The sequence below is a fragment of the Hylobates moloch genome, unplaced genomic scaffold, assembly GCF_009828535.3.
Source record: "Hylobates moloch isolate HMO894 unplaced genomic scaffold, HMol_V3 SCAFFOLD_11, whole genome shotgun sequence".
NCBI lineage: Eukaryota > Metazoa > Chordata > Mammalia > Primates > Hylobatidae > Hylobates > Hylobates moloch.
In genome coordinates, this window is record NW_026652286.1 from 1,000,015 (window position 1) to 1,013,981 (window position 13,967).

Below are 13,967 nucleotides of genomic sequence, written 5' to 3' on the forward strand. Positions count from 1 at the left end.
GCCTCGGCCTCCCAAAGTGCTGGGATTACAGGCGTGAGCCACCGCGCCCGGCTGCAAGCCCCATTTTCTAAAGCATTTCTTGGTGAGGTTTTGAGCCCCAAAGTGTGGCAAACAGCCCCCTTTATACAGAAATTAAGAGGAGGTTCTGTAGTTGGCTAATGCACCTGTGAGGGTCTGCTGCTGCTCACGGAATGAACACCTCAAATGTGCTCAGTCCATGTCACCAGTTACCTACTGCATGCAGTAAATAGTAGAGGATAGAGAGGGGAGGAGGCTTGACAAACAGAGCTCCTGTTCCTTCTCCCCAAGGCCTCACTCATGAAATGAGAAATGAAAGGCAAGCGTGATTACTTCAAAACTGCTTGTATAAATAAATCTATAAATAGGTGCAGATTCAGATAGCATGAGTCTACGAGTGCCAAAGGAATACAAAGATCTTAGAACTGGGCAGGGTTCCACAGGGAGGATATTCTGAAGGAGGGAAGAGCCATGGTTAAGAAGGTCTGAGATAATAACCATTGAGGAAAAAGTGGTTTGGAAGAGGGGGGCAGGGCTGGGCTTTAAAGCTGGATAAAGTCATTAAATCATCCCATTAGGTGTCAATACATCCAGGCAGCACACCGGTTACTATAGAAGGCAAAAGGTGCCAACATAGCCCTATTATGCCCTACAGCGAAGAGTGGCCTTCCTAGAAAGCTCACTGGGTGGGCCTGTGTTGGGAGAGCAAGAGGCACGTGAGCTGGCCTGAGTTATCAGAAACCAGGGAAGGCTTGATGACTGGCCTGGCCGCAGATATACCAGCCCTGAGAATGGAGTCAGGGCATCAGCCATATTCATCCAGTCGTTAAGCTACTTGGTTTCCTGCTGAAGCTCAATTCCAGTCCCTCCAAAACTCCCTCAGCCTCCTGTCCTTTCCCAGGCCAGTTCTCATGACACAAACATTATCAATAGTTGAATATAAAGAAACCCCTTCTGCGTAGCTCCCAAGCGAGCATCAGATAGAGAGCCGCAGAGTGAACTAATTTTTGGAGAAAATACTTCAGATATAGAATGGGGATGGAAGCATTCGCTCTTATTGTACATCCCCTCTGGGCACGTTTCCCATGCCATGGTTCCGCTTCATCAGAAAGTGCAATTGAAAAAGAGTAGGGGAGGAGCCTGGAGCAGTGGCTCATGGCTGTAATCCCTCGACTTTGGGAGGCCGAGGCGGGTGGATTGCCTGAGCTCAGGAGTTCAAGACCAGCCTGGGCAAAACAGTGAAACCCCGTCTCTACTAAAAATACAAAAGTTAGCTGAGCGTAGTGGCGCGTGCCTGTAGTCCCAGCTACTTGGGAGGCTAAGGCAGGGGAATCGCTTGAACCCGGGAGGCGGAAGTTGCAGTGAGCCAAGATCGCGCCACTGCACTCCAGCCTGGCAACAGAGTGAGACTCCATCTCAAAAAAAAAAAAAAAAAAGTAAAGAAAAGAAAAAGAGTAGGGAGGCTGGGTGTGGTGGCTCACGCCTGTAATCCCAGCACTTTGGGAGGCCGAGGTGGGTGGATTGCTTGAGCTCAGGAGTTCGAGACCATTTCGAGACCAGCCTGGGCAACATGGCGAAACCCAGTCTCTACAAAAAAAATATAAAAATTAGCCTGGCATGGTGGTGCATGCCTGTAGTCCCACCTACTTGGGGGCTGAGGCAGGAGAATTACTGGGGCCCAGGTGGTTGAGGCTGCAGTGAGCCACGTTCATACCACTGCACTTCAGCCTGCGTGACAGAGCAAGAACTTATCCCCCCCCAAAAAAAGTAAGGGAAAACAGCCCCCATGATCCCCAAAGAGCACATGTGAGGAAGATTTGTTCACTTTTTGACCACTAAAAAGTTCAGTGCAGTGAGTTTCAAACTTTTTTTTCAAGCTATAAAATCTGCAAGCAAAATACTATGTAGCAGTGCAATATATAATGCAGATTTAAATGGAGCTTCTTGTTTGGCTAAAGTAAAGGTGAAGGACATTCCTGTGCCTCCCTGTTTCCCCTCCAAGGTGCCATTCCATATATCTCCCAGGTTCCTTGGAATACAGTTTGAAAACCACTGACCTAAAGCAACAGAGGACAGGGGTCTATCTGGAGCAGCTGAGAGAAGCCTATCAGCATTCCAATTTTCCATCTTCAAAAAACAAGGGGAGCCTTCCCTTACCAGCCACCCAAACATTGGGCCTGTGGCTCTGTAGTCACTATGGGCCTCTGACAAAAAGCACCAGTCCTGGCCAGGTTCAGTGGCTCATGCCTGTAATCCCAGCATTTTGGGAGGCTGAGGCACATGGATCACTTAGGGTCAGGAGTTCAAGACCAGCCTGGTCAACATGGTAAAACCCTGTCTCTACTAAAAATACAAAAATTAGCTGGGCATGGTGGTGCACCTAATCCCAGCTACTTGAGAAGCTGAGGCAGGAGAATTGCTTGAACCCGGGACACGGAGGTTGTAGTGAGCCAAGATCACGCCACTGCACTCCTGCTTGGGTGACAGAGCAAACTCTTGTCTAAAAAAAAAAATGAAACAAACAAACAAAAAGTCCTTGGCTGGGCATGGTGGGTGGCTCACGCCTGTAATCCCAGCACTTTGGGAGTCAGAGGCAGCAGGATCACTTGAGGCCAGGAGGTTGGGACCAGCCTGGGCAACATAGTGAGACTCCATCTCAAATTTTTTTTTTTTTTTTTGTCGCCCAGGCTGGAGTGCAGTGGTGCGATCTCGGCTCACTGCAACCTCCGTCTCCCGGATTCAAGCGATTCTCCTGCCTTAGTCTCCCAAGTAGCTGGGGCTACAGGCGCGTGCTACCATGCCTGACTAATTTTTTATATTTTTAGTAGAGACAGGGTTTCACCGTGTTAGCCAGGATGGTCTCGATCTACTGACCCGGTGATCTGCCCACCTCGGCCTCCCAAAGTGCTGGGATTACAGGCATGAGCCACCGCGCCTGGCCCTCAATTTTTAAAAATAAAAAATAAAAAAAGAGGCATCTGTCCATCCAACCCCAATCCCTGTGCGATCTCAGTTCTCACCTGCTTTGGCGAAGTCTTCCCGGTTATAACTGAAATCCTTGAGGAAGGTGATACTCTCACTCCCAGGGTTGTACCTCCGAGATGTCTCCAGAAGCATCACCTGCACACAAGCAGCAAACCTCAAACGGGGACTAGGAGGGCTGGTCTTGGAGCACGGCCCCTTCCAGGGAGGCCGATTCCCCTCATCCCTGCTTCCCAGCAGATTTGGCTCTCCCAGCTCGATGTCTGGAGGCCCCTCCCACAGATAATCCCACTCTGCTTCTCCCTTCATCCCTTGCCCTTCTCCAGCCACCTCGATCGCAGAGGTCTTCAGCAGGGCAATCTGGTCCTCCCGGCTGAGCTGCAGGAAGCCGGGTAGCTGTTTAGCAAAGTCAACTATCTCCTGCACAGAGACGATGGCCAGCTCAGTGAAGTGGGCAAAGCGCTGCTGACGGGCCTCCCGGCTATGGGGATCTGGTGCCATGGGCCAAGGCTACCCAGGAGGGAAAAGGCAAAGCGCTTTGAGTCGGACATGAAGAAGCCCACTGGTGATCTGGGCGCAGCCGCCTCTCCCCAGGCGTGTCAAGTACCGTGACTCGAAGCCGGTCAGAAAAGGAGCGCCGATTACACTGTTGCTGGGCAGCGACCAGCTTCTCGATCATGCCCAGTTGCTCCGGGCTGAGCTGGGGCAGGATTTGGGGGGGTGAGGAAGCCCTGGGGGGCAGGGATGTGGCATGAGCCTGTTCCTCCTCTTGCCGCTTCAGTTTCTTCAGGCGGATCTGTTCTTCTGACAGGACACCTAAGGACAGGGCCAAATATGAGGAAGGGAGCAGATGGGGAGACAGGAAGCAAGGATGGGGCAAAGGGGGTGGTTTGGGGCTCCAGAAGAGCAGACAGCACTGGGTAAAGGCAAGAAGATTTTTTTTTTTTGAAACAGAGTCTCACACTCACTCAGGGTGGAGTGCAGTGGCGTGACCTTTGCTCACCGCAACCTCCACCTCCTGGGTTCAAGTGATTCTCCTGCCTCAGCCTCCTGAGTAGCTGGGATTACAGGCACTCACCAACACGCCTGGCTAATTTTTGCATTTTTAGTAGAGTCGGGGTTTCACTATGTTGGCCAGGCTGGTCTCAGACTTCTGACCTCAGGTGATCCACCCGCTTCTGTCTCCCAAAGTGCTGGGATTACAGGCATGAGCCACCGTGTCCGGTCAAGAAAGATATTGTAATCCATACTTAGGGATCAGTTAGCCCCTGCAAGTTCAGGCACCTGTCCTGGGTCACACCCTGGCCCCCTCTTTCCCCTCAGCCTCTTCCCCACTCCAGCCCCAGAAACTCACACTCCTCCCGCATGCCAGCCTGGCGGCATTTGCGAAGCCGACACTCCTGGCACTTGCGACGCATGTAGGTGTCCATGGGGCAGTGGCCGCCGCTGTGGCAGACGTAGCGCGCTCCCTTGATGACGCTGCGGCGGAAGAATCCCTTGCAGCCCTCGCAGCTCAGAACGTTGTAGTGGAAGCCGGAGGCCTTGTCCCCACACACGCTGCATAGCTCGTTCCCCAGCATTTTGGGGGCTGGCCCCTTTTTCCGCTTTTGTGGACGGATCTCTGGATACAGGAAAGTGCTTCAATGCTCTCCCCCGAGGAAAAACTTCATGTTCTCCCTGACTCAGCCACTGCCCTGGGCACTCAGTGACCTCCATTCCCTTCATTATACAAACTCCAGTCTCTCTTTTATGAGAAGAGTAGCCCTCACTTGCCAAGTGCCATTATGTTCTAGGTACTGTAAGAGCCTTTTATATGCATTGATCCTTAGAACAACCATAATTTTTAACAAGGAAAGTGAGGCTCAGAAAGGCCTAAAGTAGAGACAAAATTCACACTTACATCAGTCAGATTTAGTTAGCGCTAAAGCCTTTGAACTTAACCATGAGATTATATATAAAGTAAAAACCCCCAAGGAACTTCTTCCAGATCCAGGACCTGGAATCTGGACCCCTACCTCCTCCAAACCCAGAAGCTCCTCACCTGTGGGTTCTGAAGGGGGCTCTGCCCTGGTGAGCAGGGCTGTGGGCTCTGCAGCCTCCAGCCCCACCCCTGCAGTGCCCCCGACAGAGTGGGGCATCTTGGCTTCCTCTCTGAGGATGCAGCTGCTGCCTCCCTGGGCCTGGCTGCTTGCATCCTGTATGTCTGGCTTCCACAGCTCCACTGCAGTGTCTGAGCTCCAAAAGAGAGGCACAAGGGGGTCTCAGGCCCCACCCCGGCTCCACGGCCCAGCGTCCTAGCTGGGAAACTGCAAACTTATCCCCACCCTTAGAGGGCAGCAAAGTCCCAGCTCAGGCTTTAGGACCCTAGAGTCTGTGTGGGCTCTAGCTAGGACTAGTCACTTGTAGCTTCTTACATCTCAAGACCTTAAATGAAGATGTTAACCCTTGTCCCTTTGCGGGGCTGGAGTGTATGCATTTCAGAGATCAGATAAAACTCTTCAAAGCCAGAGCAGGGTAAGCACTCAGCTGGCCAACTCTCTAGCAGCAAATCCAGACTGGGGAGGACGGGGCGGGTGCCTGCAAGGGCCAGGCACTGGAACCAGGGGAGAGGTGACCTGGGCGGGAGGCAAGCACGACTAAGAACGGCTCTGGACTGCTCTCTGGAGGAAGGAAGAAGTCAGGTAATGAAGGAGGCCGATTCCTACAGGAGGCGTGGAGCCTGCGGTCTGGGCTCAGGGGAGAGGGCTGGAATGAAGCTTACCAGGAGAAATGTCAGGCACAGGGGCCCCCAGCCACAAGGACATCTCTTCCTGGAGCCCTGGTCATTACCAAGGCACTGTCCTGCAGGAAGGACCCAAGTTATACTCTTCCAGAACTGGGCTCCTTTCTGGCCTCAGCTCCCTTCTCCACCTGATCCTCCCTTTTATCAATACCAACAATATCAGCTAACATTTACTTGCCAAATATTAGCCTGTACTAAGGCTTTATTATATTACTATTATGTTTTTTAGAGACAGGGTCTCCCTATGTTGCCCAGGCTGGTCTAGGAACTCCTGGGCTCAAGTGATCCTCCCACCTGGGCCTCCCAAAGTGAGGGGACTATTGGAGTACGCTGCTGCACCCAGCCTGTTATAAGGCTTTATGTGCTTTCCTCATAATATCCCTCTGAGGTCAAGACTATTAATTTTTTTTTTTGAGATGGAGTCTCTCTATGTTGCCCAGGCTGGAACTCAGTGCTATTCACAGGTGCAATAATAGGACACTATCGCCTCAAACTACTGGGCTCAAGCAATCAGCTTTCAGCTTCCTGAGTACCTGAGATTATAGGCGCACACTACTGCTCCCGGCTCAGGACTATTCTTAAACTCATTTTACAGATAAGCAAACTGAGGTTCAAAGAGATTAAGTAACTATGGTCACACAGTTAGGCAGCGGTAGAATCAAGACTCCAACCCTCCTCTGACTCCAAAGTCTGGGCTCCCAGCCACCGTGCCGGCCTTTCTCCCCCAAAGTCCCCTCCAGGCCAGTGGGGACTGTTTGGGTACATCTACCCTGCTTCTCTCGGGCCCCTTCCCCCTCACTCCAACACTGAGGACAGCTCACTCCACCCAGTGAAACACACTGCTTATTAGAGAACCTCGCTCGTGCCACTTTCCAGGGTCCTAGCACAAACCTGTCTCCAAGAATCTCCCCAATTCACATAGAGGACCTCCTTCCCCGAGCCCCTCAGGAGTTATTCTGGGACCCAGAGTCCTGTTCCTGTCCCAAGCTTCCATCACCATCACCCCTCACTTCTCCCCAGAAACCCCCTTCTCAGATCCTTAGGACATTCCCTGACCCCACCCCAGAAACACACACAGAGCCCCAGGCCACTGCTAAGGAGCAGACCCACCAAATCCCCAGGCCACCAGACTTCCTGGGTGGGCAGTCTCTGGAGCCCCCTTGCTGGTAGAAGAGGATGGTGCAGTTCCCTGTCCAGAGGTCTCGGTGGCCAGCCGGTGAGCTGGAGCTGAGCACAAGCGGGACCTGGAGCCCCAGGGAAGTAGCAATTTGGGGAAAGGCTGAGGGGAGGGACTGCCGAGGGGTCAGGCCACCCCTCCTTCCTGCCTGGCGACCACAGCCCTCCCCTCCTCACCCCCGCCCACAGGGCAGCTTCTCCACCAGGCTGGCTCCTCCCCAGCCGGCCACCCCCCTCTCCCGCCACTCCCGCCCCCCTACTCCCGGCCAAAACAGTGGCATTTCCCTGCAGACCGGCCAAGTTCCATGTCTCTCCCCTTCCTCTCCTTACCCAGCGCTCTTAGCAGCTCTTGCAAAGGGACTGCCTCCCAGGAACCCCCACCCCAATCCCAGCAGCCTCCAGAATCGGTGTTCCCTCCCCTCCATAGGCACCTCGTGGAGCAAAGGTCCCAGCACGGCCCGGAATTGCGACACTGAGCCCCAGCCGACTTTCCCAGCCTCCCTCCTCCTCCCTTGCCTCTGGGAAGAGGCCAAGAAGCTCTCCCCACTAGCCCCAGGCCTCAGCCAGGCTGGTAGAAATCCAGGGGTGGAGAAAGGCAGGTGCAGTGCCTTCCAGGGAGTTTCTGAAAGTGGGTGCCCTGCGGGGGCCACAGATAAGAGAGGAGGCCAGGAGAGCCTTTGATAGGAAATCTGCTATGAGCAACGGCAGGCCTGGGATAGGGGTGGAGGTGGCAGAAGGAAGGCAGGCAACTCAGGTGGCAGCCCAGGATGGACCTGGGAAGGTATGCGGGTTGCCTCTTCTGGGGAACAACCCCATCTGAAGTGATGGCAGGCTTCAACCAGCAGCTACTGAGACTATAGTCATTCTTCCCACTCTGCTGCCTAGGGCGTGAAATCCATCCCTGAAAGTAGACATCGTATTTTATTGATTTCATCTCCCCCAACACCCTTGAAACAGGGCTGGCACAGATGTGGCAACAGAGTAGGTACTGTGTTCCTATTTGTTGAATGAATAACAAGAAAAATATTATTCTCGGCCAGGTGCGGTGGCTCACACCTGTAATCCCAGCACTTTGGGAGGCCGAGGCAGGCAGATCATGAGGTCAGGAGATCAAGACCATCCTGGCTAACACGGTGAAACCCATCTCTCCTAAAAATACAAAAAATTAGCCGGGCATGGTGGCAGGCGCCTGTAGTCCCAGCTACTCGGGAGGCTGAGACAGGAGAATGGCATGAACCCAGGAGGCGGAGCTTGCAGTGAGCTGAGATTGTGCCACTGCACTCCTGCCTGAGCGACAGAGCGAGACTCTGTCTCAAAAAAAAAAAAAAAGAAAAATATTATTCTCATCTATCCCATACTTGTTAGCCCTAGTCAATTTTTTTTTATTATTCTTTTTCTTTTTTTTTTTTTTTACCTTTTTTGAGGTGGGGTCTCACTATGTTGCCCAGGCTGGCTTCACACTCCAGGGCTCAAGCCATCCTCCCACCTAAGCCTTCCAAAGTGCTAGGATTACAGGCACACACCATCACAACTGCTGCAGTCAATTTCAACTCAGCATGTTGATTTAGCGTTCAGACTCTGGGCTCAGATTTTGGGTTCAAACCCTAAACCTCTTATTACCTATGTGATCTTGATTGAGCAATTTACTTAATGTCTCTGAATCTGTTTCCCTATCTTTAAAATAAGAATAGTCGAGCCAGCAATGGTGTGTTGAAAAATAAATAGACCGGGCGTGGTGGCTCACGCCTGTAATCCCAGCACTTTGGGAGGCCTAGGCGGGTGGATCACTTGAGGTCAGGAGTTCGAGACCAGCCTGGCCAACATGGTGAAACCCCGTCTCTATTAAAAATACAAAAGTTAGCCAGGCATGGTGATGCGGGTCTGTAATCCCAGCTACTCGGGAGGCTGAGGGAGGAGAATCACTTGAACCTGGGAGGTTGCAGTGAGCCGAGATTGTGCCACTGCGCTCCAGCCTGGGTGCAGAGTAAGACTCCATCTCAAAAAAAAAAAAAAAAAAGAAAGATAAATAAAATAGGGATAATAGTAATTTTTACCACACAAGGTTGTTGTGAGATTGAAACTACAGATCATGCTGGACGCGGTGGCTCATGCCTGTAATCCCAGCAGTTTGGGAGGCCAAGGCAGATGGATCACTTGAGGTCAGGAGTGCCAGACCAGCCTAGCCAACATGGTGAAACCCCGTCGCTACTAAAAATACAAAAATGTAGCCAGGTGTGATGGTGCATGCCTGTAATCCCAGCTACGTGGGAGGCTGAGGCAGGAGAATCGCTTGAACCCAGCAGGCGGAGGTTGCAATGACCCGAGATCGTGCCATTGCCCCCCAGCCCGGGCAACAACAGCAAAACTCCAAAAAAAAGAAGAAGAAAGAAAGAAACAGAGAGAGAGAGAGAGAAAGAAAGAAAAAGAAAGAAAGAAAGAAAGAAAGAAAGAAAGAAAGAAAGAAAGAAGAAAGAGAAAGGAGAAAGAAAGAAAGAAAGAACAGATTCTATCACAATGTGTGGCACATAGTAAGTGTTCGAGAAATGGCTTGAGTTATCATCACCCTCCCAGTTCTTTCAGCTGTGGGTCTGCCCATTGCTTTAACTTGGTGGATTTTGAACTTTGTACTTGTTTCCATACACAACACAAACCCTTCACTATCTTTTCTGGTCCTTAGAGTCGCCCTGGGAGGAAAGGAGGGTAAGTAACCGGAGCTCCATTTGACAGAGAATACCGAAACTCATGTGAGGGCCTTTTCCAAGACCACACAGTTAGTGGCCGGGCTGGGATCAGAACCCAGATGTCCTCACTCCCGTCCCTTTGCCATGTCAGAGTCCAGGACAATCTTGTCTTGTTGCGTCTTGGGCCACTGAAGTGCTGGAATGGAAGCAGCCACGGCTGGTGGGCTACAGGGGAGAGGCTGAGAACCTGCAGATGCTCCAGTCCAGATGTGGGAGGCGAGGAGCTGAGGTTACTGCTGGTCATTCACCCCCTGCCCCATTCCCAGCTTCCTGCTCACGGACTCTTCCTGTTTTGCTATGAACTCCAGTTCCCATGGGCCCCACATTAAAGCATAGAAGGACGGGGGCCAGGGCAGGCAGCCAAAGAGACCGAAACAGATGAACAGGGCACCAGGGAAGAGAACAGAGGAGACAGGGAAAGAGTGGACAGGGGGCGTGGATGGGACAGAAGGAACCAGATGAGAAAAAGATGAAGGCTGAGGCAGAAGAGCAGCCTGGTGAAAGACGAGAGGAAGCACAGGGTGGGACAGGGGGAACAGGCGGGGGCTGGGGAGCGGAGTGTGAGAAGACAGCAGGCTGGGTGCTGTTGCAAAATCTGCCCATGTATTCATTTTCACATTTCAGAAAAGCCCCTGTGACACCCCCATCTTAGACTTCTGCCTCCAGCTTTTGCTTTTGTTCCCCCTCATCACAAGGTCGTCCCCTCCCAAGGCCCCCACCCTGGTCTGGGTATCTCTGAGTCACAAGCACAAGGCTCTCCATTCCTCTCGCGTGTGTCCCTCCCTGATTTTCACAAGGCCCCAGCTGTTCTGGAAAAGCAGAAACCAGGGACTCTAGTCACTGACAGACTGGCGCTATTCTGTCCCAGCACCCACATCACCAGTCCGGCTCCCCCCTCTACCTCCCTGCTCCCAGAAGCTCCAGCCTAGCAGGGCAGAGATGTCCCTGAGATGCCTGGTTTCAAGAAACTCAGGGCTCAACGGTCTGGGGCCCAGTGCCCTATCTTCTGGGAGCTGGGAGAAGCCTCTTTCATCCACTTTGTTCTTCAACTCCCTCCCCTGACACCTAGTCTCCCCACAGGTGGCTTCCCAGGACCCAGAACCACACATAAGCCCCATCTTGCGGGAGCAGGGGTGGGGGCAGGCTAGGGCCAACTGCTGAAAAGGTAGGTCAGGGACCAACTCCCCCAAGCCAGGGAGTTGGCCTCAGCCTCATCTCCTGTGTAGGAGGAATTATAACTAGGACTTCAACTGCCAGAGCTGTCCTATCAGGTTACAGCTCAGAAACCCCAACCCTCATCCCTACAAAGAGGGAAAAGGACAGGAAAATGGGAGAAGGCCAAAACCTGTTGGCAGTATTTCCATGGAGTTTCTGGAGACCAACCACAGAGACTTGCTTCAAGCCAGGGCAAGCAGTGAAGTGATCAGCAGCTGGAATCACGTTCCCACTTTGCCAGCCCCACCCCCGTGCCACAGTCCCACCAGCCCGCAGTTGTTAGGTCCAAAGTCCCCCAGTCCCATGGGCCTCTTCTATGTTTCCTTGGCTCCTGCAGGAGGCAGTGTCTCTGGGAACACACTCGGGGATCTACCAAGTCACATATCTGGCCCCCTAGAACCTCCACAGGTTTCTTCTCACAGCAAGGAGAAACTTGAAGCAGAAACAGGGGCATTCACCAGCCACGGTCACAGGTAGTAGTGGCTAACTCCCCCGAAAGTACTCATTCCCATGAAGCAGGCCACAGGGTAAGGTCTGCAGGGATGGACCACAGGGCAACTGCTTCTTCTTCCCTCCTTCACCGTTCTGGAAGGGTGGAAAGTGTGGGGATCATCTTGCAGACCATTGTGTATCTACTCAAGTGACTTCTGCCCAACCTTCCAATCACAACATAGAGAATAATCCAGAAACCTGGATTCCCAGACTTGAGTTCAGAAATGATACAGAAGGCAGAAAGGAAAGATGTGACATTTATTTCATCCCTACTACATACGTTTATCTTTATGTGCATTATTTCATTTATTCTCACAGTAAACTCTAGGAGATAGTTACTAGCAAGGGGCAAATATCAAATTTGAATACAGGTATAAGACTGGGTGCGGTGGCTCACACTTGTAATCCTAGCACTTTGGGAGGCCAAGAAGGGCAGATTGCTTGAGTCCAGGAGTTTGAGACTAGCCTAGGCAACATGGTGAAACCTCACCTTTACAGAAAAAAAAAAAAAACCACACACACACACACAAATTAGCCAGGCGTGGTGGTATCTGCCTGTAGTCCCATCTACTTGGGGGGCTGAGGTAGGAGGACTGTTGGAGCCCAGGAGGTCGAGGCTGCAGTGAGCCGTGATTGCACCATTGCACTCCAGCCTTGGTGACAGAGGGAGACTGTCTAAAAAAAAAAAAAAAAAAAAAAAAGAATACAAGTTTAGCTGATTCAAAAGTTCGAGCTCAAGCTCAAACAAACAAAAATCACAAATACACTCCATTATATAAAACTGCCGACTGGGGCCGGGCACAGTGGCTCACGCCTGTAATCCCAGCACTTTGGGAGGCCAAGTGGGAGGATCACTAGGTCAGGAGATCGAGACCATCCTGGCTAACACGGTGAAACTCTGTCTCTACTAAAAATACAAAAAAATTAGCTGGGCGTGGTGGTGGGCGCCTGTAGTCCCAGCTACTCGAGAGGCTGATGCAGGAGAATGGCGTGAACCTGGGAGGTGGAGCTTGCAGTGAGCCAAGATTGTGCCACTGCACTCCAGCCTAGGCGACAGTGGGAGACTCTGTCTCAAAAAAAACGGAAAAAAAAAAAAAAAAAAAAAAAAAAAAAAAACAGCCGGGTGGGTGCGGTGGCTCACACCTGTAATCCCAGCACTTTGGGAGGCCAAAACAGGTGGATCACCTGAGGTCGGGAGTTCGAGACCAGCCAGACCAACATGGAGAAACCCTGTCTCTACTAAAAATACAAAATTAGCCAGGCGTGGTGGCACATGCCTGTAATCCCAGCTACTCGGGAGGCTGAGGCAGGAGAATTGCTTGAACCCGGGAGGCGGAGGTTGCTGTGAGCCGAGATCACGCCATTGCACTCCAGCCTGGGCAACAAGAGCAAAACTCCGTCTCAAAAACAACAACAACAACAACAAAACAAAACAAAACAAAACAAAACAAAAACTGCCTCTTCAGATGGAAAAAAAATGGCTACCATACCTGGATTTAGGTTTGCTTCTGCCAACACAGAATAAGGTAGTGGTTTCTGTCCTCACCTTCAGGGATTCTGATTTATTTGATTTGGGATAGGCCCACGTATCCATCTAGCTACATGGTTTTTTTTTGTTTTGTTTTGTTTTTTTTTTTTTGCATCTGTAGTTAGGAACCAGAGTGTAAGGACCACAGAATCATCTGGCAGAAAATGCAAAAGCTGGAGGCAAAGCGGTGAAGAAACTAGGACTCAGCTTCGGGCTCTACTATCTACTTGCGCTGTAATCCCCACCCTTCCTGGAACAGTTTCTCCCTATAAAAACTGAAATAATATCTGCTTCATCAACCCCTCCTACGGGGATACTTGCATGCACAAAGAATATAGACATATTTGAGCAAGTGGGAAGAAAAGCAGAAGCTGAATTTGAGAGATAGCTGAAATTTGGTGAGCCAAAGATTTACACTCTGAAAGTACAGTGGTCTGGCTGGTTTGCAAGAAGAGTAAGAGGCCCATTAAAACAAAACACTCAACTCCCCCCACCACTAATATGCAGCATTTTGCCAATTACCCAAGCCCCCTTTATTTTTTTTTGAGACAGAGTCTCGCTCTGTTGCCCAGGCTGGAGTGAAGTGGCACAATCTCGGCTCACTGCAGCCTCTGCCTCCTGGATTCAAGTGATTCTCCTGTTTCAGCCTCCCCGATAGCTGGGATTACAGGCACATGCCACCACGCCTGGCTAATTTTTGTATTTTTAGTAGAGATGGGGTTTCACCATGGTGGCCAGGCTGGTCTCAAACTCCTGACCTCAGGTGATCCACCCACCTCGTCCTCCCAAAGTGCTGGGATTACAGGTGTGAGCCATGTCCAGCCTAGGCCCCGTTTAGTTCCACTAATTTGAAAAGGTTTCCTTTGACAGATACCTCTTTATTGAAAGTATTTCAGGTTCACCAATTGCAGTTTAGTAATGCAATTTGAGTAGCCTGCAAGAAGCAGCCCATTATAGACTATTCAACTGAAAATCACAAAACTTGACTTTTTTTTTTTTTTTTTTTGAGATGGAGTCTTGCTCTATTGCCCAG

At 51.3% G+C, this 13,967-nt stretch overlaps 1 protein-coding gene across 7 annotated transcripts in view; it reads right to left on the bottom strand.

The window, feature by feature from the left end:
• Positions 1 to 13,967, bottom strand: part of NR1H3 (nuclear receptor subfamily 1 group H member 3) — a 27,770-nt gene that overhangs the window by 4,575 nt on the left and 9,228 nt on the right. For 3 of the 7 annotated variants that reach the window (XM_032166038.2, XM_058446485.1, XM_058446484.1), the window contains exons 2-6: positions 5,042 to 5,230; positions 4,355 to 4,621; positions 3,608 to 3,816; positions 3,331 to 3,510; positions 3,039 to 3,138 (exon numbers count right to left, since the gene is read on the bottom strand). In XM_032166038.2, coding sequence (XP_032021929.1) covers positions 3,039 to 3,138; positions 3,331 to 3,510; positions 3,608 to 3,816; positions 4,355 to 4,621; positions 5,042 to 5,230 — 945 coding nt within the window. Of the gene's footprint in view, positions 1 to 3,038; positions 3,139 to 3,330; positions 3,511 to 3,607; positions 3,817 to 4,354; positions 4,622 to 5,041; positions 5,231 to 5,761; positions 5,842 to 6,892; positions 7,027 to 13,967 lie in introns of those variants that run through there. The other 4 variants (XM_058446481.1, XM_058446480.1, XM_058446482.1 and 1 more) reach the window with 3 other exon arrangements.